Genomic DNA, 23,792 nt, shown 5'->3' with positions numbered 1-23,792 from the left:
GTCCGGCGCTAACTCCGGTTACCACCTGGTCATCACCACCGACCTCCGGTCATCATCCCGACCCTGTCCGGCGCTACCGACGACCGATGAGCGGGCCGTATCGGCTCAGTGTCGACAGAGGTAATTCTGAGCCGCCCACCACTCGCCGCAGGTCGGGGTCAAATGACAGACGTGGACGCCGCGGACCATCGGTCGTCCCCTACAAGCTGAGGGAGCTCCTGACTCCACTACGCTTGTTCAATGAGTGGGGCGCAGAAATTAAAAATGAAATAGGTAAATGTCTGATTGCACTGCCGAAGTTGGGGCACTCCCATTGGCCGGTGGGCCCGCTCGTGTTGCACAGTGTGCTTAGTAACCTGATGACGGCAGTGGCCCGGGGCGGCCGATTACTATGGAGTGAAACGGCACGCCAAGCCTCCGGCAAACCCTCCCCGGCTGGGCGGTGGAACTGGATACTCCTGATAATGTGTGAGCGGGGCGGTCACTTATCAGCGAGGCTGGGAGAAGGATGGTTGGGAGTTGGGACATTACTCATCGGCAGACCATCCCGCCGAAGTAGCAAACAGGTCTTGTGTTGCCTGTTGGCTCGACCATCCGTCTGCTCAGTGGCGATTCAACATTAGGCGAATAAGGAATGAATTGCCCAATTGGCTTTAATATGAAAATACATAACATTCAAAATTTGCCTTTGTGAGGAGAGAGAGAGAAAGAGAGAGAGAGAGAGAGAGAGAGAGAGAGAGAGAGAGAGAGAGAGAGAGAGGAGAGGAGAGAGAGAGACAGAGAGAGAGAGAGAGAGAGAGAGAGAGAGAGAGAGAGAGAGAGAGAGAGAGAGAGAGAGAGACGAATAGAGATGGAGAGAGGAACAAAATACTTAAATAGAACATCATTTATACCTTACTCACATATGCATTCACAAAAAAAAAAATGTAGACCTAGTTCATGCTAGCCTTCAGGATATCATTTACACGATTTAAGACCAGATGTGTAAGTAATGTCAAGGCGGTAAATACCAGGTGGCGTCACGAGACACTACGCACAGCCGGCTGACGTCATGGTGTGATCACTCGCGGGAGTTGAAAAAAAAACATTTATGAAATGGCATTTGATCTATACATTATATTTTTTCGTTAAAGTGTTTCTGATAATTATGGAAAAAATCCCCACACGATATATTTATCAAAGTGATTTCCTCAGAAAAGGTGCACTATTCCCACGATGACGTCACCCACACCGAACACGTTACAGGCATGCTAGTGACTACGGTGGGTACTGTTGGTGACCAGCAGGCATCTGAGCTATCATGTACCTACTTTTTACCTTATTTAGCGAACTGATGTTATATAATGCTGCGCTAAATTAAATGCGACTGAAATGTTTTAACACGGCTTGACTACTATAAAATCTTCCAAATCATTTGCGAAGTGAGTGGCGACCTCGGAGTCGGCTCGTATTCATCACTTATCGTCGCTAATGGTTCCCAGGGCTTTCTCCGTCTAGGAAAATGGAGCGCATATGCATGCAAATAACGACCAGTATCTGAGGAGGCACTTCTCATTGGGCGCCATTTCGGAGCAATATCCAGCACATTTACCGCTGGAATTCGACTCAAACCGAGCAGAGAAGTCTGGCTGTGGGGAAAATTCACACTCCACGGGCGCCGCTGTCAAAGCGAAATGTGCGTGGGCAAGTCGTGGAAATGAATCCACATTGTGATAGGTCTACTAGCGCGTTCAGATTTTGTTCTTGGTGGTGGGAATATTGCACCACCAATATCATGTTCGTTTCAACTTGGTAGTCGGTTCATGTGAGTTTCAAATGACGAGATTAAGCGCATTTATGTTTCATTCGAGAGGGGTTCGGTAGATTTGCCAACGCTTCTTTGTATGCTCGTAATGTACATGTGATGGAAACTGGACTATTGACGTAATCGGTACACGCTTCGTTTGAAGTCATATCAATGGAAAAATGGTAATCTAAGAAATTGAGGCACATCGAAAGTAGGTATCCAATAGATTTTGGAGCGGCAGGCATTCCATAGGTGGAACTTTGTGCCGAGCTGGGAGGGCCCGAGCTCTCCAAATTCGACGCCGGCTTGGCTTCGGAGCCGCAACAGACCACGGAGGTCAAGGTCACCGCCAGGGCGGCGGCGGATTTGCTGCGCCCGGGCCCTCCCAGCTCCGCACAAAGTTCCACCCGTGAGGCATTCCTTTGATTTCTTACCTACATTTTTGTCAAAAGTCTTAACTCAATCTGTGCCAGACGTAATTAGTCCTCTCGCGTTTGAAATCACCTAAGAGATCTGATCTGGCGGGGACAAACTAGGTTCTCTCAGATTACGGAGAAGCCAGAAGGTGCATTACACGCCCGATGTTTTGCTCTGACTGAAGCTGTCGTCAGGGGCCGACCAAATGGTGGTGTCCCTGCGAATGGACACGGTACTTACATACATTGCCGGTGTGCCGTTACATTACTGGTCGGACTCAAACTAATTATCTTGCCACTTAACGGGAATCTGGTGCAGAGAACGCTGCGCACCGCAAGACAAGGCCGCACTGAATCCTCGTAAGGCTAATAATCAATTATCTGCTTTCTCGTGGTGGCTTCATTCATCGGTCGTCATTGGCATCTTCCAGAGTTCGTCAAGATGGTCCAATATAATGAAACTGGAAAGCTCCCAATGGGCTGCCGTCCTGGAAATTGCCGTATCCCAGCCCACATCAGTGGTGCTAATGAACGCATTGCGCAATGCACATGCCTGTAGTTTAGACCGAGTGCAATGTATTCAACGTAATAGATGAAAAAGGGGCTTATGCAAATCACGTAGTTGTCATTTAAAGAAACGGCAAATGCAGGGGAGAACACTTTGTTACTAATGCGCCTCATCTTTTACTTTCTGTAGCGTCATTATCACTTTCGAAGGGCGTAAGTCATCCCATTAATTGCATTTAATTTCCTCTAGCATGACGTGCCTGATGGGCGAAAGTTTTAAGCAAAGTTCCTATAGCAGGAAGGAAATTAACTGATGATAATAGCTCAGACGGGCTGGATAATCACTCACGGACTCAGTCGTCGAATAGAGACCCGGCGTAGAAAAAGAGATATAAGATATAATAGGTAGGTACTAGGTAGATAGTTACTAGTTAGGTAGGTAGGTAGGTAGGTAGAGAGAGAGAGATAGAGAGAGAGAGAGAGAGAGAGAGAGAGAGAGAGAGAGAGAGAGAGGGAGAGAGAGAGCGCGAGAGAGAGAGCACAGACAGACAGACAGACGGACAGACAGACAGAATTACAGACAGACAGACAGACAAATGAATGTAATTTGACAGACAACAGAGACAAATGAATTTGTCATGTAATTTGCCCTGCATAATGATATGATCATTTATTTTCTATTTTCTTAAAATCATTTTACGGTCAGGGTTGATTCTGTCCAATCGAGACACCCGAATCTGTTCGGAAGGTTTGGGAACATGACTTGGCAGTTCATTCTTAAGTGACACTCATTACACGGCTAGTGAGGGATCGCAGTCGCACCGAATGTATCCTGAGAGTGTGCTTGGCAGCGACTCCCCATGAGGAGACTGGGTGCACGAGGAACTGACAGCGTCCCCCTTCCTCCCCAGGCGAGTGGGTGCTCGGTCTGACCATGTGCCGGATCTGGCTCATTGTCGACTACATCGCCTCGACGGCGTCGATCCTGAACCTGTGCATCCTCAGCCTGGACCGCTACTGGAGCATCACGGCGCCGCTCAAGTACCTGCGGCGGCGCACCAAGCGGCGCGCGCTGGCCATGATCAGCAGCGTGTGGCTGCTCTCCTCCAGCTGGATCTGGCCCGTCGTCTTCTTCGACTGGCTCGTGTCGCCGCCGCTGCCCGACGCCGGCACGTCTATCTGCGAGACCGGATTCGCCCAGAACCTGGTCTTCAAGGTGGTGGCGGCCATCTTCAACTTCTACATCCCGTGGGTGTCGATGATGTACCTGTACGTGCGCATGTTCGCTGTGATCCGGCAGCGCTCCAAGCTGGAGGTGGGCAGGTTCCATCTGGCCAACCGGACCGTCTCGAACGGCGCCGAGCCGGCCGACAAGCAGCGCGTCGAGCGGCGCACGTCCGGCTCGCGGCGCGCACCGCTCGACGGCTCCGTCAGCTACGACAACCTGATCCTGATGGCGCTGCCCGACCTCGGCGGCATGGCGCAGTACGTCGGACGCTACGACGGCCTGCACGTGCAGATCGAGCTGGCCGACGACGCTGACGGCGAGTCGGACCAGGCGTCACTGGGCGGCACGCCGGCGCCGCGCCGCCACCGGTCGCGCTCGCGCCGCGCCGGCCGAGGCGCCGTGGTGCTGCAGAACGCGGCGGCGCGCGCGGCGAGCTGCGCCCAGCGGCGCACCTCGCCGACCGGCGGCGGCTCCCCGCAGCTGAACGGCAGCAAGTCGCAGCCCCCGCCGGCCGGCGGCGGCAACATCATCCTGCAGCGGGAGAAGAAGGCGGCCGTGCAGCTGGGCGTCATCATGGGCGCCTTCATCCTCTGCTGGCTGCCCTACAGCATCCTCTTCGTGGCCGTCGCCGTCTGTCCAGACTGCGTCGACGAGAACGTGCACATGGGCTCCATCTGGCTGGGATACCTAAACTCCACGCTCAACCCCGTCCTCTATCCCCTCTGCAACGCCAACTTTAAACGCGCGTTCAAGCGCATGCTGGGCTTTTCCCCATCGCGCGAGTCGCGCAGGAACCAGTCGTCTTCTCAGGCACCCCGGATGCCCAGCCAGCGCTAGCGGCCGACGCGGTTCAGTGTGTGTTTGGTCTCACTCTCCGATCCACGGAGAAATGAACCCTCGGAGAGGGAGGACGTGGGAAGGGCCGTAAACAGACCTGGCTCCTGACGGCCGCCAGAGACCAAGTGAGGACTGCAGTGATCCTGCTGTCCGCTGAGCGTGACGGACATAGCAGACTCTGTGTGGATCACTGACCGGTGTGAGGTTTGAAGGCAGTGGTGGCAGTTGTCCAGTTGGTGTTGGTAAGGCCTGGCGAGGGAGCGGAGGCGAGTTGCGGAGTCTGTCCAGCACAGAGAGACGACTCACTGTCGATGTGGCCCAGGTTTTTCCGTCGGACAAGGGAGAGAGTGTTTGCTGTATTACTTCGCGTTATTATAGGAGATGTCATTCACAGGTCGACTGTTGTCGGCTTTGTGGATAGTGTTACCTATTTGTCAGTGTCGAATTAATGTCCACGACGTGATACGTAATGACTGGCTGCTGATTATCAGCAGTAAGTTGATATCAGTGATATATCAAGTGATGGATGATGTACAGCCAAATATTAGGGGCGCTAGAGAGCCATAACTGTTGACAATCCCTCGGATCGGATCTCACTGCTGCAGTCCTGACAGGTGATTAGTCTGGGCTGGCTATCGGACTCGTCCAGTTCTGTGAGTGATGTGAGGAGATTTGACCGATCGTGTGAGTCGGCAGACCGGCCAGTCGGCCACCTATCCGCCGTGGCCGCGCTCACCCCGTCCCCTCCGCGCCCGGTCCCCGCCGGTGTCTCCATGCCCGTCACAAGTACAATGTTGTCCGCTCCCTGTGAGCTGAGCCGAATAAACGGCGTATGTTTGGTGAGTGGCCTCTCTGCGCCCGGAGGTGTTCTCGCTCTGTCTCTGTGCCGGCCCTCTCCAGTGCGTCCGGTGCCGGGGAGATCAATGTCCCGCGCACATCCGCCGGTCGGCCGTTAGAGCGCCCATAAAGAGCAGCCGGCGCACGTATTCCGCCCCGGAGCACGGTCGTTCGCCCGCCGGGCCGAGATGATGCCGGCCACAGCCGTCGTTTCCGATAGGGAGATGACTAGTTGCGGTAGATAGATACCATTTTCGACCACTGACCCCTGCATCCCGTGCCTGCGTGCCACGTGCGTGCGTGGGTCGCCCAAGGCCACGGCGAACCAAAATGATGCGGGGGCACAGCGCTGCCACGGAGGTCGTTTGCATCGCAGCACCAGTCACACAAAGGCAGGCACGAAAATAGCCGCAGGTAAGTCGAGAAGGCCGCATTTCCGACCTGTTAGGTCTGAGAGCCGCCTGGCAACGAACTCAATTACGCATTCCATTTGTCACAGGCGGCATACACTGATGCATGTGTCTCATTCTGCACCGTTGCTTTGTGCATTGCACGGGTGCTTGGGCGCTCAGTGAGCCAACGTGTAGACGGCATATAACTGCGGATGGTCCCTCCCCGAACGACCTGCGCCTTCCTCCGCAGTCACTGGCCGTTCCATCCTGCAGTCACTGACCACCCTGTCCCGCAGTCCTGGTCGCCCCATCCTGCAGTCACTGACCACCCTGTCCCGCAGTCCTGGCCGCCCTGTCCTGCAGTCTCGGGCCGTTCCAGTCTAGGGCTGCTCCATCCCCGGTCGCAGGACATGTGGGGCGGGGCGGCCGGCAGCCTCTCGGTGCCGTACTAATTAGCTGAGGCACGGTCGGGCTGCAGCTGACCGGCCTGACGGATGGCCACCGATATGAGAGCGGCTCCAACCGGCGAGGACAACGGACGACGGACGGCCGCCATACAGCGCGACTCTCAGAGTTCACGGCGGCGTTTATAGCCGGCTTGTCGCCGGGCGGACACAACGGACCCACACCGAGCACATTGGTTGACCTTCCGCCGCTCAGTGACCGCAGTTTCTCAGAGGTTCTACACTGCAGTCCGACACCACTGCCCGGGCTTTCATTTAGCTGCTGTGTTCCTCCAGTTGAGCTATGTTCTCCGTCTACCGCTGCTGCTGCTGCTGCTGCTGCTGCTGCTGCTGCTGCTGCTGCTGCTGCTGCTGCTGCTGCAGCCCCGTCCCAGTTCTGCAGCTGCAGCTGTCGCGGAGCTCAGCCGGTGGCCAACCTCAGCCCGGCGAACGAGAGGGCTCTCTGGGGACCGGGCCCGCCGGTCGATGGCGCTAGAAATAACCAATCAACTCATTAATTGAGGCAATACAAAGCGAATTTCTCGGGCCGTTTACGGCGTCCGGATTCCTCGCCCACTGATGTCATGGTAGGTAATGAAATTTCCAAAAGTGCAACGCACGCGCGAAATAAATGGCAAGCATAATACAAAGGTATAGACGGCAAAACGAATTTCGGTTGCTCAGTGGCGCTGTTCCGGAACAGTGAATGGCGCTAAAAATAGTTGAAGGCCGAATCCGTCATGTCTGCATTAACAACGCCAGCCGTGCGAATGCTTCGAAAAAATGCAGTGATTAGTTTTGCAGGAACAGCGTATGCAAAATTGAGTCTCGCATACCTACATATGTAACTAGCATGTAATCAGTCAATTTCCTCACTGCTTTAAAAGTCATTGGGATAATTCACGCTTATTTATTTAACCTGCATATTAAAACTTATCCCAGGTAATACAAATATGATCAGACATTTTCAATAGATAGATCATTGTCGGACAGGGAAGCTTGATGTATGTACAATGACTGCATTATCCGTTATTCCCACGTTTTGAAGTTATCGAGCGTGTGAAATTCCACAGCCAACTTTTTCAGCATGGCTGATCGAGCACCGTCAGCCGCGGAAAATGAATCTTTAATCCAGGAAGTAACGCTTGAAAGATAACTCACTTTGTCTCGTGTTCATCTTTGCATTCATAAGCACACGGAGCATAAGGAGTTCTACCCATCATCAACTCATGCGAAGCAAACTTGAAACAAATGGAGCGCAAAGACCATTAGATACTTGATTAATACTTATCGATTATTGCTTGAAACGAGCCGAAACAACATGTAAATTTTCGAATGTGCAGGTCGTCAGCCTTCACGGTAAGGTCGTGGAGCTTCTGCTATTTCTACTGGGCCACTATGCTGCACAAAATTATCATACACCCAAATTTTACGGTCTCCCAGTCGGTATCAACGCCGCCACCCTGCACTGCCCTGTTTTTTCCGCCGTCAGCGTGTCTTACGGCACCGCCGGTAGCCGCAGCATCCGGGTCTGTCCAGCCGGAAATGAAGCCACCCCGGCAGATGCCCGTCTGACACGAGGAAATTTGCAGGCTGATGCCGGTACCGATTATTCTGCCCAGAGAAAGGAGCCGGGCTCGTCTCACCGGCCGGCGGCGCGGCGCGTGTGGGGCTGGCGGCACAGAGTCGGCGGCCGGCAGACCGACCGTCCGGCTGACACGGGGCACAGGGGGACTGACTGCACCCGGCCGGCCGACCGGCGCGGCGGACGGAGCGAGCGGCCCGACCGGCCAGCGATAAAGCCGCCGCCCAGAGCCGACCCGGAATGGAACGATAAAGCCGAACCGACAGGCGCAATAAGCCGGACACGCCGCCACCACTGTCCTCGCCGCCGCCACGGCCGCATTCGCCTCGAACGCGGAGATAAAATAAAACTTTATCGGCGAGGGAGGAGTGGTAATTCGGCCGGATAGCTCAGACAACAGAGACATAACACCGCTGCTTGTCGAAATATATGGTGCTTGTTACTTATAGCATTCTTCCATTTTGTTTTGCACTTTGCTGTCTGCTAGAAGACCATATTGTAAGTTGGATTCAGTGTTGGTTTGAGAGCACCCGTCTTTGTCTGTTCTGTCTGTCTGTCTGCTGTGTGTCTGTCTGTCTAGTCTTAGGTGTTGTTTTTATCCGCTGGGACTGAGAGCTGGACGTAGATGGGCAGCCGTATGGCTACCCATCTACGCTGGAGTACAAAAAACATCATCTCACGCTCTGTCTAGTCTGTTTGTTTCTCGGTTTCTATTAATTTATTTTTCTCTAGTCTTTCTTCTGATTTTCAATGTTCTGATAAACTTACTCCTCTCCTCTCTCTCTCTCTCTCTCTCTCTCTCTCTCTCCTCTCTCTCTCTCTCTCTCTCTCTCTCTCTCTCTCTCTCTCTCTCTCTCTCCTCTCACTCACTCACCCTCACTCCCTCTCCCTCTCTCTCTCTCTCTCTCTCTCTCGCTCCTCTCTCTCTCGCTCTGTACCGCCCTGCTATGTAAAGGCGTGGGTGGGTTGCATAGCGCTCACGGAAGCCACTCTCATCTGTAGTTATCTCCCTCAGACTCCTTCCTTTTCTTGCTCCTCTCCGTGTTATTGCTCTCCCCTGACGGCGATATTGCCCAGCTGAAGAGTGCTTGTGACGTATGTCAAGTTAATAAGGATGGAGCTGAATGACTGTTAATACTACTATGCGTTAATAATGATTCGGACAGTAATTTAGGCTAAACTTAGAATAATAATCATCACCAATTCTCCCACTGCTCAGTTTGTTCTACGTATTGTCTCTGATTAAATTTTCTTGACACTTTGTTCTGTATTATTACCTTCTTTATAAGTACCTTCAACTTCGTTGTGCTTTCATAAATTCGTTTGTAATTTATTGTTCATCATGATGAAAACAGCCAAATGCTAAGATCCAGTTACAGCTGCAGTCCACATTATCTGTTCAGTAATTATCTTACGCACATGCATTGTTTGCGACGATTGACATATTACAATTTGACTAATTAAAACCATTGAAGCATCATTTCCTTCAAGGTGAGGCCACCCGATCAGTCAAAAGGCTGTTTAAGTGAAGCAGTATCCAGCCTGAGACGCAGCACCGTGCTGCGATTTTGCGTAGCGCAGCAAATAATCGTTCTATGCATATTCCAGTGGACCGGTTGGTCCGCGATCCATGGCCGACCCTGATCCGGGATGAGATGATCCCAAGTCCCCTGAGATAGGGGCGAGCAGTGTCATTCCCCGCGCTGGGTCACGAGATGATATACATACGGCTACCGTGTCTGCCGCTAGTAACTCCATCGAGCCTGCGTGGGAACGGGCTGGGGTGAGACAGCTGTGATGGACATTTAGCTAGAGCTGGATTCAGAGCGGTGAGGGCGGCAACGTTATAAACGGAGAAGTATAATGGCGCAAAAAGAGAGCAACACATCCTGCCATTAATGAATTATGCACGATGCACACTGGGCCGGGGGTCCGGAAAAGTGCTAGAAATTATTTGTGATTGAGTTGTTGATCTCAGTGACAAGCAAACATGCTAAAAACGAGGTGGGGCTGCTTAACCCTCGCCGGACCTATTGTCGGACCCCCACCCCCTCGGCCGGCCGAGGGGGGGAGGGTTGATACGACCCCTTTTTGCCGTTTCGCCCCTAATGGAGCTAGAGCCTCGCGGAAAAAACAAGCGTGCGCGCCGTTTCAAGGCGGAACGATTAATACCCGATTTTAAGGTTCCAGGTCAACCGGTAAACTCTGAGGTGAAGTCAAAAAGCCCAAGGTATGGTTTGGTTTTTGGCAAATAATTTCCCAAAAAATGTTCGCAGAGCAGCGATTTTGGCACCATCGTGTTCGTCTGGCTCAGGCGCGTCGAATGGTATACTTTTTATTCGGGTGAGGTCAACTTAAGGTATTGACCTCGAGTCAAGGTCAGTTCAGAGCCCATCAGGCCACGAACTTAATCGAAGGAGGTCGTATCGCATATCATTCGATTCGGGAGGTCTTCCCGAGTCCATTGGTGGCTTTCCCGAGTCGCTGGCTCAATTTGATCATGAGTTATTGACGAGAAACTCCTATGAGCGGTGTGACGTCATAAATGACGTCATGGAAGGTCAAAAATGCAAAAGTAAAGCATCGGATCTTGCAAGGAGTGCACGAAATCACGATTCCGTGTGCTTGAGATAGTTTGAAATCATTCCATGCGCAAAAACAACAGTTTCCTTATTTCCCCTTTCACTTTTAATGGTGAGGTCACGTGACCTCAAAGAGTAGCAGGCATTAGCAAAAATTGCGAGTAGGGCATGACAGAAAGATGATTGGTGGTTTGTATGGCATGGCCATTTTTAACGGCTCGAAATAACATTTCTCAAAAAGTCTAACTAAAGAGCAAGTTGTTGTTGATTATCACTGGCTTGTGTTTAGGGGTTAATAATGACTGAATTTTTTAGATTGGCCCAGAAATGTTGACAGCATTGTGTGCGTTGATCAATTCTGAGCTCAGGGACATATATTTCATTTAGATTATAAGCGTTTGTTTTTCACAACTTCCAGCGTTTTAAAGAGCGCCGGGCCTTCAGTAGAGCGGCGAGGTGACAATTGCCCCTACATCATGTGGTTTACTGGCGCATATCTCGAAAAGTAGCAGGGAAAAGCAGCAAAGCACCTATATGGAAAAAAAGATGAGTAATCAGAGGCTAGTATGAAATGTTCATTTTTAGCCGCTCGAAATAACGTTTTTAGAAAAGTCTAATCAAAAAATTGGATATGATTTTAAATTACGTCTTGCAGCTGCTTGCAAACAGCTAGCTTATCTTGCAGAAAAGCGATGCAATATGTCAGAATGATGTTGGCACAGTGAACAACAGTGCCCTGAACTAGTCTGACAGGAAATTTCGTTCAAAACGACGATTGGTCAACTAATAAATTACCACTAAAGTTCATCATTAAAATCGGTAAATGTGGTGGCCTATAGAGAGTCTAAATTGTCTTGTGTTTGGTAACAACTGACGACCTCAATTTTGACCTTAGGGCAAAACTAGCATCGGAATCGTATTCTTCGATCAATTTGGGATTAAATGATACCTATTTTGTTCATATTGCGGACAGTCAGTTTGGGGGAATTTCTAGCGCTTTTTCAGGCTGCCGGCCTACAGTGCGATGGAGATAAATTATATACGATGTATTTAGCAGATGTATCAGGGCTTGGCGTGATGTTAAACCGCTGAAGGCCTTACCATTGTTCTGAATGTGTACGAGTGGCACGTGATTGGTGCTGGTGCTGACATTATCAGTGACACCGTCACACCAGTAATGGTGGTGTCGCCGCATTGGTGTCGCCTAGCTGTCGAGTCGGAGACCACAAAATCGAGCAGATCGCTATCCACCGAACGGCTGAAATGAGCCGTCTCTTTCGAAAACGACCTTGAGTTTTATACTTGCCGACGCGTTTCGCTTTTGAAATGCATGCATAGTCAATGCGGCAGACATCTCGCCTCATGAATGCGTTGATCCGTTGATGCTATAGGCGAATACTGCTCGATTTGCCTAATGGAGAAGTCGTGTCTGAGTTCATTATTGTCGATTTATCGGGCGGCACGGACCGCCGGTCGCGCGGTCGGAAGCTGCGCGGCGACGATACCAGACACCACACCAGCTATTTAGCCACGACCACTCCTGAAGTCCTTTGCTGACTTCACTGACCAGAACACCACGGAAAAGCCGATCTATGACTTTGAATGTTGATCTTGACGATATTCAACGTCCTGTTTTAAGACGTTAAACTGATCCATTAAAAAATAAGGAGTAAAAGCCATCAAATAGATCGGCATCGTGAGCTTCTGCATCATAAATAACCCGAAATCTTTAGATCATAGGCCAGCACTAGGAGAACATTGCTAATATCAAGCTAGATTCAGACTTGCTTGCTTGCAAATTTAACGTTAATATTGCAAGCGTCTATTGCACAATTCTGTTGAAAATAAGACACTTCCGCAACGTCTTTTCCCGACACCTTTTACCAACCTAGCCAACAGCCTGTGAATATTTTCACGTTACCAAACGCATTGAGAAGCCATGGCTCTGATGTGGACGTTATGGGGACAGCTTTACTAGTTAAGCGCTTGCGACCATATATCAAACATTCACGGCTCTATCGAGTGGCGTGAGTGTTCCAACACACGCCAGTTTGCTCAGTAGCAGCTGGTAAAGAAAGCGTCGACTCCGGTAGTGACCCGCCCATGGCCCTTCAGTCAATGAGATATAGTTCAGATGAAAGAAACAGCATGTTAACGTCAAAATAAATGGTGAAATGGGATAGTTATCTGGTTGATCGCTCATGGATAGTTATTTGACTGACGTCTTGTGCGATTTCAGTCGTATGGTGCTGATGTGACTTGAGAGAAAAGTGTGGTACCTATCATGACGTCTACTTATCCCTTGGAACATAAAAATATCAGTCTTTCGGCGCAAACTGAAGCTGCGCGCAAGGTTGGAAGTTTGGAACAAATTTGATTTTACGTGGTGTTATATTGATATTTTACCAATACGTTAGTAACCCAGTAGTCCGGTAGATCCACCAAAAACTTGAAAATTTGCACACATGTGAATTATATTGTAATACCATCATGCCTTGTCAGAATAAATGTGTACATACCTACGCACTGGTTACTTATTTCCCTGCCTACACTGAGAAAAAAAATTATTCCCCAGGGGTGTTTTACGGGTGTCAGACACCATTGGAGGTGTCATCGAACACCCAGATTGGTGTTGAAAAATGCTGTTTAGGGAATCATTAAGGTGTACAACACCACGATGACACCCTTTCAAGTGTTCGTTCGCATGCGAGTGTTTAGATATACCTTAATGGGATTCAGCATGACACCTTAATAGGTGTCCGACACCCACACCCATCCGGGTATCAAACACTCTAAGGTATCAAACACCCTAAAAGGTGTCAAAAATGTTCTTTTAAAAGCATCTGACACCCTTATGATGCCTTCACAGGTGTTGCCATTTATTGAAGCGGAATGTTAAAAGTGTCCGACACTGCTAGAGGTGTCACATTGACACTTGCAAAAGGATCTGACACCAAAAACAGCGTGAAAAAAATGAGGAAAAATATTCCCATGGGGTGTCTCACGGGTGTCGGACATCATTGCAGTGTCATATATAACGCCCAGATTGGTGTCAAAAATGTTGTTTTGGGAATCATGGAGGTGTACGTACTACGTAACCACGATGACAACCTTCAAGTGCAACGCGCTTTTAAACACACCATAATGGGATTCAGAAAGACACATTAATGGGTGTCCTACACCAACATCCATTCGGGTGTCAAACACCCTAAACCATCAACACTTCAAAAGGTGTAAAAAAATGTTCCTTAAAAGGGATCTGATACCCTTGTGATACCTTCACGTGTGTTGTCATTTGTTGAGGAACATTCCAGCATGAGTCATGAAATGTTTGAAAGCTGTCGTGTATTCGAACCTAAATCATTACATAAATTGTTCTGACGTCACTTGTGTTAGGAACCAGGGATGCGGTGTCTAACGGATTTTCAGTGACTCGCACTCCCGCTCTGTCTTCCAAAATGAACTCCTATTCCGGCCAGAACTGCCAACTCCATCAGACTCCGACTCTGACTCCGTAGCACTGCTAGAAACCACAGCAGGTCCAGTGGTTTGAATCATTACCCAATCAGCAAGCTGCATTGTGTGACGTCATTTGTGTACTGGTCACGGCGTCAACCATGCGATGCGAAGATCAAAAAGCGCCACCTTGCAGGAAAGCCGTTAGATTTCAGTTGGCGGCGGCGTGACCACGTGTTGCGTTGCGTGTGGGGTGTGAGTGATGGAGGGCTTTTTTGAATTTATGTGGATATAGTGGCGCCGAACGTTGTTCGCAGTGTACTTCTTCAAGTGATTGTGCGTTAATGATAATGTTTAGCTTTTATTTGTAGCTTGCTCCTTGTTTATTCAAATGACGAGGCGGCCGGTACTCGGTGAAATTTGAAGACTGGAGTGAGGATGACAACGCAGCATTGCACCATGGAAACGAAAGCAAGTGAACTGCGGAATAACATCTGGTTGGAGATAATCGACGGTTAATTATCATTGCTGAAGCCTGAAATGCGAGCAACTTCTCACTGTGAATGGACCCGATGTGTTTCGGTGAGTTTTCATTGGATTTCTCCGTAAATATAGAGCCCATATTTTTTGTACTTTATATAGTTTGTTGCTGTATACAACATAGGAATGCCATCTTGCGATATGTATGCGATATGCCTGTTTGAACCAATAAATGTAAGAATGTGTCGACACCTTTTTTGGCATCCAATGGACACTCTCGTAACACCTTTAAGGGTGTGTACCAAACTGCACCTCGCTGGGGTGTCAGACGGGTGTCACTTTTGACACCAATACAGGTGTCATTGGGAATCAAACACCGGGTGTCTGACACCCTTTTGGGTGTGCACCCAAAAGGGTGTCAGACACCCGGTGTTTCATTCCCAATGACACCTGTATTGGTGTCAAAAGTGACACCCGTCTGACACCCCAGCGAGGTGCAGTTTGGTACACACCCTTAAAGGTGTTCCAGGGGAATAATTTTTTTTCTCAGTGTAGCCCAGACCACGTCTCAACTCAACTCAATTCAACTCAATTCATCTTAACAAACCAGACAAACCAGACAACCCAGACAAACCAGGCTCTATTTGTTTAGTTCGTACTAAGAATAGTTCAACCGTTTGACCATTCAGCATACTTTTAACTTTTTCAGTCGTTATGAATAGATCCAAACAATTAAATTTTACAAAAAAATCGCACTGCCAACGTTTTCACACAGTTCGCTAATGCTAACGCAGTACGGCCGCTGCGGTTTATGCATGCTTCGCAAATCGCAGCCTCATGCCTTGCGGTACAGCCTACCTTCCAGTGTAGGCCGCCACTGCCATCTAGGGACGGGATTATAAGCAACGGAACTGTACGGCACCAACACTCTGCAAACGTGTTTTACTCTGCGGTATTTGAAGTATACAAAATGAATAGATGAGAAAATTACATTCACTTTTACCTCCAAAGCCTCTAAATCTTTCGTTTAGAAGGTGACGGAGTGACAAATGGCAGAGGCAGTATCCCAATACTGTCAGGAAGACCGTTCCGAACCCAAAGTGCCATTCCAGCCGCTCGCGTTCGGCCTGATAAGGCACGGCTCGTTTCGGACGGTGTCATTGTGTCTGCCCCACCTGGCTCCGAGGCACACCTGAGGCGGGTCGACCCGCTACATAATTCGAGGTCAGACGTCAGTGTCCTACCCGAACGCGTAGCTAAAAATGTTTGTTGATATGGTAAATGCCAGTGAGCATATCAATCTCAGGTTTTTCTGCCGTTACTTTACCTTTCAAATAAATTTGATGGCTTGCACATGCTGAGACTTTATGGAGCTATTGCCGGTTGCCCTGTGCCCCGCTCAAAGCACCAGTTAATCAAAGGGAGAAGGGAGATGATGGCGCACTTTGTCGACCACCACAGTTGAGTTAAGATTCAGAATGTCACTGACACCCACTCTCAACCGCGAACACCATAGTCCATATAGCCATACCAGGGATGATAAACTCAGAAAAGTGCGACTTATACAAATTTCAGGCAGGGTAAAAGCCAATGACCCTTTTCGACATCGAGAGCCGCCCATGACTGGTTCATTAAGGATGGGATTATTTTGTTTGCAATATTGATTTTCATTATGTTTTACTGTCGTTCTGGCTAAATCATCTCATCAGTCTCACAAACTAGCCTTCTCACAAACAAATGAACACAAACCAAACTAACCTAGTTGTTGGGTCCTAAACAAAGACTAAAGCGCACAAAATACATTTGCCAAAATAAGAGCAGGAAGGATGACAACCTTCCTCAATTACAAAATAAACAACTGCAAATACCAGTGGGACTAGAGTTGTAGCCCACAACACAGATTCACCCTGTCCGTCGCGAGCAGCGCTGCCCGAGCTTGGTATGCATTGGCTTGGTCTCTGGTAGGGTGCATAATTCAGTCGAGCCGGGGACGCGAGAAATCGCCGGCGTAGCTGCAAACGAGATCGGAGTGCGCCGATCGCCGTTCTCAGGCCGACATTCCATACGCAGCTCGAATAATTTCATTGGTATATCGAACTCACTTCGTGATAGAGTGTCATCCCAGGGGCAAATAGGCGATTTTCTCGCCAATCAGACTGCGCGCAGGCGACTAAGCCCGCTCACCGCTTACAGCGCTTACACGTTCTCTTCCAGAGCGGTCATTGTAGCCGCGCATTACTGCCCCACAGCGCTGACTGCTAATTAACCAACGACACTGACACTAGAACAGTTTAAGTCACGGCCGGAAAACGCTTAAATGCGTGAGGTTTGTAGGCACGTCATGCTGCTAAATGAGTTATATCCTTCTATCCATATCAGGATTTTTACGTAATGAAGATACGTTCAAATACCTGGCAGTACCTACAAATATGTTAAGTCGTCATACCTAATTCAAAATAGACATGACTGCGATAAGCCAGTCAGTCAGTGGGGTGAGAACTACGAACATAGCTGGAGGCATAGGTACCTATATTTGTGGAATGTGCATGTTAATGGTTAATTAATCCCAGCTGTTCGAAGGCGACGATGCCATGGGTTCCAGCACACAGAATGAGAGACAGGGCGTTGCAAAAATGAAACATCAAACAAACATAGAAACAACGCCTTTTGGTGCGACAAACGAGCTAGCGAGAGAGCCAGCCTTGCACGTGCGGAGTTGCGAGGGGGTACTTCCAACTGACTTGTGCATGGCAACCTACTTCCCGGTCTATAGCGATGTGCCAAATTTCAACGCAATCGACCCACCCGTTCTCGAGATCTGGAAGGGGCACCCTGCACGTGCGCACGTGCAAACGGGGACCAAGATGACTTTTGCACAGAACCCCACTAGCTGGTCCCTAACCGTGTACTAAAATTGAGCGCAATCGGCCCAGCCGCCATTCTTGAGATCTGGAAGCGCCCTCTGCACGTGCGCACGTGCAGTAGCACCCTAGCCGTGACACATGGGAATGCATTTCCTGGTGAGTGCCTACCTGTAGGTATACCAAGTTTCAATGAAATTGCCCCATAATTGCCGAGCTATTGAAATGGAAACAGATTTGACACTCCTCTTCTTTTTTTTTTGCATTTTGCAAGTGCAGTGGGAGTCACTCATATGGATCAAGAGTATCCGATGTTTGGTAGAAGGGATTTAACCCTCGCCCTGGCAGGGCATTTTTCATAACACTGGCAGAGGGGGGGGTCGATGCGACCCCCCTCGCGATTGGCTCCTATGGCACCTAGAAACACCAAATTTGGTAGGTAGGTGGGTTCCCTGGAGTTCTCGCCCCTGTGCAAATTTGGTTGCTCTAGGTCAATATTTAGGGGGGTTTTGGGGGGGTATAAATGTAAAAATTTCATTTAAAACAGGTCAAAAGTTTTTCGCTTATAACTTTTGATCTAATTAAGATAGAGCAAAAGGAAAAGCTCCAGTGAACTCAGCACGTCCAGGCGCGTCGAATGATATACTTTTTAGCTTGCTTAAGTGTACTTAAAGTTTTTTTTTAATTTTTAAGTAAACTTTAATTAATCAATTAAGTTAAAGTTAACGAAATTGCATCATATTGCATATCATTCGATTCGACTGATCACCAGGAACACAATGACACCATTTTTAAGCTCTAGCGTCATTATGTGCCAAGTTATTGGCAAAAACGTCATTTGACCTCAGTTGACCTCATTTGACCTGACCCATGGATAAGTACACCAAACAAAGAAGCACCAAGTGACCTGCTGTTAAGTAATGTGGTTTCAAAGCACAAAAGTGATAGAATTAAGCGGATATCTCCAGTATTTTCAGAATTTAGTATTTTCCCATAGGCTTAACATTACGACGTAATGACCTCTAACTGACCTCAGGTCAGTGACCTCAAAAAACCCGAACTATATGTTATACAACTCGGTGAACTTAGCACATCCTGAAAGTTTGAAGGAAATCAGTCCAAAACTGTGAGTTGGACAGGTGCAAAAAGAAAATTGAAATTTGACCATGACCTTGTACCGGTTTTTCTGACCTGGTGACCTGACCCATTTCACCCGGACCTGAAATTTTCAGGTCATATGTAAAAAGGTTGCCCCATAGGCTGTGCCAAATTGACCAAAAGTCGGCAGTGCCCCCCCCCCCCCTTAATTGAAGGTGTTCCGCTGCTACTGCTGCACTACAGACATGGGCTGCTGGCCGTGACCTGTCGTGCATCGGTACTACAGCGCGTTCAAATGCTTACAACCCCTTTATAGGAATTTTCGCTTTCCGACCTTTCCCAACGGTGAATGTTGAAACTCCCAAGCGGTTAGAACTTAGAACCCAGAAGAATTTGCGACCCCAAATTGGTGAAGCGTTGTTTGAGCGCCCGGTGGTGGGAGCGTTGGCCTGTTGTAATGTCTCGGCGCTGCCAGTTGGACTGCAGAGAAACAGACCGCAGCGTCGTTATTTGGGCTACAAGACACTCCATCACTGAAATGGAGCGGCCGCAGCCATCGGACGCAGCTTTGGTGCTACTTAAGCACAGAACGTATCGCGCTAGATTAGGCCGGTCAACGATTTACGCTGATTCATTATGACAGAGTGGAATTTCAAGGGCTCCAAGAGCCAGATAACGGTACATGTTTATCGTCTGTGGCGAATGAGATGAGTGGGAAAATCATATGCAAGTGTAGCTCTCGCTGCCGAGAGGAAAGTGGCTCTGGCATTTCACCTCGGTTGTTAATATGAGGAGTATGTGTATCAGAGAGACAGATGTCTGCCATGACTGCGGTCACGTGAGTGACCTTCACACGTGAAAGTCCCGAGGTGGCCCGTGGTAGCACGTTGGGATACCACTGAGTTTCGTTTCCTTTTATCGCAAACAAAAACACGCCAGTCTTCACCACATTAACTACAATAAACATAACCAAAAATGGGACTGAGTCATCTTCCATAATTTATGTATTTCGCTCCTTCTTCTTCCAAATCTTCCACCAAAACGCGTATATATTTCGCCGGTAATTTTAAAAGCCTTGATGTCAGCGTGCAACGAAACCAAGAACAAATGCGCCAACGTATGGTAAAGTTAACCCGCGCCCCACTGGGGTCTGTGTATAACACGCCCTACTGGGGGGGGGGGGGCTATTCATAGCCCCCCCTCCTAACTCCGAAACTACTGGGCCGATCGTCAAAAATCAAACGGCGTCTGATAGCCCCGGAAAAACTGTCGAGCGAAACCTAATTTCATTGACCTCGAGGTCACCGATGACGTCACAGGTCAGGTCAAAGTAAAAATTATTAGCACTTTGGCTTGTTCACATTTTGGGCTCTGGCCGCCGTCTTACAAGTCAGATCAGGCTCATTTTTGGTTTCCACACTCGTGAACAGATGCTCTAGATACCTTGAGGGTACCAAACTTGTACTTTGATTTTCAGGTCAGGGTCAGGTCATCACAGGTCACGAAAATATTATATCATGCGTCGGTCACGTGACACATGTTTTATGGTCCATTTAGGCCATAGATTTCGAATTTGATGTCGTCTGTGCCATTCAAGGTCATTTTGAGTCGAAATTAGCTTAGGTCAGGTCACTTTCAGGTCAAAAAAGGTCAAATTTTGAAGTTGAAATTTTTCAACAAAAAAGGTGTCTATTGGATGCAGTTTGAGCTCAGGAACACGATGGTGTCATTTATATTGGTGTACGATGCCAAATACGTACTGAAAAATTGATTTGAAAAATTAATAATTGTGAATTTTTTGCAATAATGCGTATAACTTGGCCATTTTTGAAGATATTTAGCTAAAACTTGCTAGAGTTAGTCATAATCATGCGTTCTGTCACATGTATTCCGATTTTTTCGAAAAGTCAAAAACTTTTTGAAAAAATATAAAAATATAAATTTTGAATATTATTATATAAAATTTTCAAAATTTTCAAAATTTTGAAAATCCGAGATAGCAGTTTGATAGCGCGGTCAATTCTGAGTCCTTTCATGCAAAGAAATTGGATCTAGCTTAAAAACTGAGCTCTTGGGAGCAATTGCCGTGGTTCAATGTTTTGCGTCGAAATTGGACGAACATGACGTCACTCTGACGTCATTTCCGGCCGACCTATGGTAGCTACGAAGTTCAAATTTTGACACAAGGTGTCAAATTGATGCAGCCGAAGGTACTGAAAGTTTGGCGTTGATTCGTCAAGCGGTTTGGAAGTTATTGCAGAAAAACGGGAGGGGGGGCTATAAATAGCCCCCCCCCCCCAGTGGGGCGCGGGTTAAGTACTAGAGATGTCAATCGGATACCAACTTTTTGGTATACCGATACCAAACCGATACCAACTTGGTATTTGGTATTTCAATCGTAATGTGTTTGGTATTTTGTGGGTATCATGAACCCTCAATAATGTATTAAAGGCTAAGAAATCGGTAAAAAGTTGGTATTTCCCTCATTTTTCCAAGTTGGTTTGGTTTCGGTATTTCCCTATGGTTTTAGTTGGTATTTGGTTTGGTATCGGTATTCAGATTTTCCGTAATTGACATCACTATTAAGTACCTAACTACCTACGTAGACTTTGGTAACCATTTTTTCTGGTATTGCGTAGGTAGGTATTATTTTGACGTCAGTATAGCATTTCAAGCGTCTGCCGCTATCTAACCTAGGACTGAAAAAAAAAATGAATTGTGTCGGTGATATGGGTTCGTAAAGCGCTGTGGCGTATTTGGTACTTTACAAATAAGTAGTCTGTGAATAGGACTGATCTAGAGTCGGCGAGTATCAACAGATCAGTGCACTGTGCTGTAGAATGGTTTAACCAAGCTAGTCAGTAGTTACCCTCGGATAAGTTTGGACTTTAGTTCAACATAGAAGCATACCGCTGCGTTTCGTATAACACTGCACATACAGCGTTGAACGAGGAGCATCAACAGCGACACTCCGGGGGTGAGAACGATCAATGCCAGATAAAGCAGTCTCGTTCCAGGGATTTTATTGAAGCCATCCGACCACGAATGTTAGTCGGTGGTGAACGACGTAAAAACGCCATGGTCTATTGCAAACCGCAAACTCAGATCTAAATATGTGCGATTTATGTGCGACGCATACCTAAATTCCGTTGGTCCTTGCCAGGTATCCCTTTCTCAGTTCAGACGCAGCTGAACATGCTTGAATAGCCCACACATTCATAGGCACTTGCGCGCAACGAATAACCTGGATACGGTTAACCGACCAGTCACTCATCCCATATGATAATAATTTTGATCAGAAGATTAGACTGAATCTTATCTGAGATCACGTATCTTCTAGTGCACATTTAGGTAAGTCAAATATTCCATGCAGTGATCGACTGGGTCGACATATGAGGAAATGTCAAAACAGAAATCATGCTTTCCATTCTTTCACTCCGAGCTGACATGTCCGAGTCACACGTGAGATGAATCACATCTGTGGCCAAGCCAAGCAATTCATCCTTTCAGTTCAGCCAGCTACTCATTTTATCTGGTCACTTTGTTTGCCGCTCGCTCCGGTCACTAGGGATCGCTTCCCTTCTCAGTCACTCCAGGGTCTGTTATAGACGGGCGGTAGGTACAGAGTCTGTGTCAGCGAGACGGGACTCTGGCCGGCCCGGCCCCCGGTGACCGTCTGCCTCAGGGACCAGGTCGGCGGAGGTCAGACTCGTGGGCGGCCCAGGTCTCAGTCTGCAGGGGCAGTGGACCGAGTCTGGCCGAGGAGGTCCGGGCCGCCGGGCCGCGCCGGTGGTCACTGAGGGTGTCCGCCCAGAGGGGCGGTTCCAGCAGACCTGCGGGACGCTGAGAGCTGGTGGACGGGAGGCGCTGCCGGCCGCTGTGACGCGCAGGTTTCGGTGTGGGCGACCACCATTCAGGGCCGTCGGCGTCGTCCCGATCGTGCGAGACGTCAGGCCAGACGAAGATGGTGGAAGGGCCGGTGGCTTTGACGGGAGCCGACCACTTTGGGCTTGCGTCAGGCAAAAATACCTCATTTGTAGTGAATGGATGGTTGTTTAGTTCTTCTGAGAGCCCACCAGAGTTATGATCCGAGTGAGGTGTTGCGGTGGTTGCTTCCGGTAGCTCCGTAACGCCAAGCCAGGTTTTTGTGCTGGAGAGCCATGTTGTTGGCGAATCTGAAAAGTCGAGATCACTAATTTTACTCAAAAGCTCTGCTTGTGAATTGTTGAATGCCAGAGACAAATGGCGAAAATCCTTCGCAGTTTCGTTCTCATTATCATCAGCCCCAGCGAATCCTTTGAAAGGTTTGGGCGTGGCTGACCAATCGTCTGACCGTTCCTTCGCTGGAAAAGGTGGATCTATTGCACTCTGCATCTCCTGACGTGCGTCAGACCTTTTTGGAAACCTCTCCAAATCTGGCCAGCCCGGTGATGGCTGCCATTGTTTATCTTCACGGTTAAACCAGGCTGTGGGTGCCTCTTGATCCCCTGTTAGTCTGTGGGACCAATTCTCATTTGAGCCCGGCACTTCTCCGACAGCCTCATCGTCATCATACTTTCCGTTTGTTTTAGATGCCTCGTGACTGACAGAGTTGTGTGTCTGAGAGTGGACTAGATGAGAGGTGATTCCGCTCCAATCGTGATCCGTTCCAGTCCAGCTGTGCTCGGTGTCTTGCCGCCTCTCGTGACCAGCATCTGTTTCCAGTTGCTGGCTCGGTGGCGGTGCCAATACAGGTCTCAATAAGCCGCTGTCAAGCTTCAGCGGTATCGTATTTTTCCCTTTGTTGGTTCGGACAGGTTCATTCGCTTTATGTTCCGGCGTGTTAAAACGAGCTTTCGTCCTCAGAGGAGGAGCATCCAATGGGCTTTGTGATCTTAGCAGAGTCGACGAGTCGTGAAGGTGTCCGGACACTGCCATCCTGGGCTGAAGTGACGTCACTCTAGGCTCAGAGTTCTGGAGAAATGGTCGACCCAAGGGCTTCTTCCAAGGGTATGGAGCCGCCGTGGTCGTTTCTTGGTGTTCGAAGTTCGTAAAATCGTGAAACTTGCGCGGTAATTCTGGCACAGTCTGCACGGTTTGTATATGACGGTTGCGCACTGTTGGAAGGCTCGGTAGGTGCTGGTCAGTCTGCGTAAGTCGTGCTGAAGCATCAAGACCGTTATTTTGGGGGAGATTATCTGCGCCTTCTCTCCGCAGGTTCAGAGAGCTGCCGACCAGAAAAGAGACCAGGTCGGGAGCTTCCATGTGCGTCATCGCTCCGTCTGGCGCCATCAGGTTCGGCGGA

At 48.8% G+C, this 23,792-nt stretch overlaps 1 protein-coding gene across 1 annotated transcript in view; it reads left to right on the top strand.

Annotated features, from left to right (window-relative positions):
* LOC122374728 overlaps positions 1 to 5,617 on the top strand; it is a 29,246-nt gene extending 23,629 nt beyond the window's left edge. The window contains exon 5 of the mRNA XM_043353653.1: positions 3,621 to 5,617. Coding sequence (XP_043209588.1) covers positions 3,621 to 4,774 — 1,154 coding nt within the window. The 3' untranslated portion in view covers positions 4,775 to 5,617. The remainder of the gene's footprint in view (positions 1 to 3,620) is intronic.
* Positions 5,618 to 23,792: the final 18,175 nt, after the last annotated feature.

Source organism: Amphibalanus amphitrite, unplaced genomic scaffold (assembly GCF_019059575.1).
Source record: "Amphibalanus amphitrite isolate SeventyFive unplaced genomic scaffold, NRLGWU_Aamphi_draft 001703F_arrow, whole genome shotgun sequence".
Lineage (NCBI taxonomy): Eukaryota > Metazoa > Arthropoda > Thecostraca > Balanomorpha > Balanidae > Amphibalanus > Amphibalanus amphitrite.
Note: the sequence above shows the minus strand (reverse complement) of the source record. Positions and strands in the feature narration are given on the sequence as shown.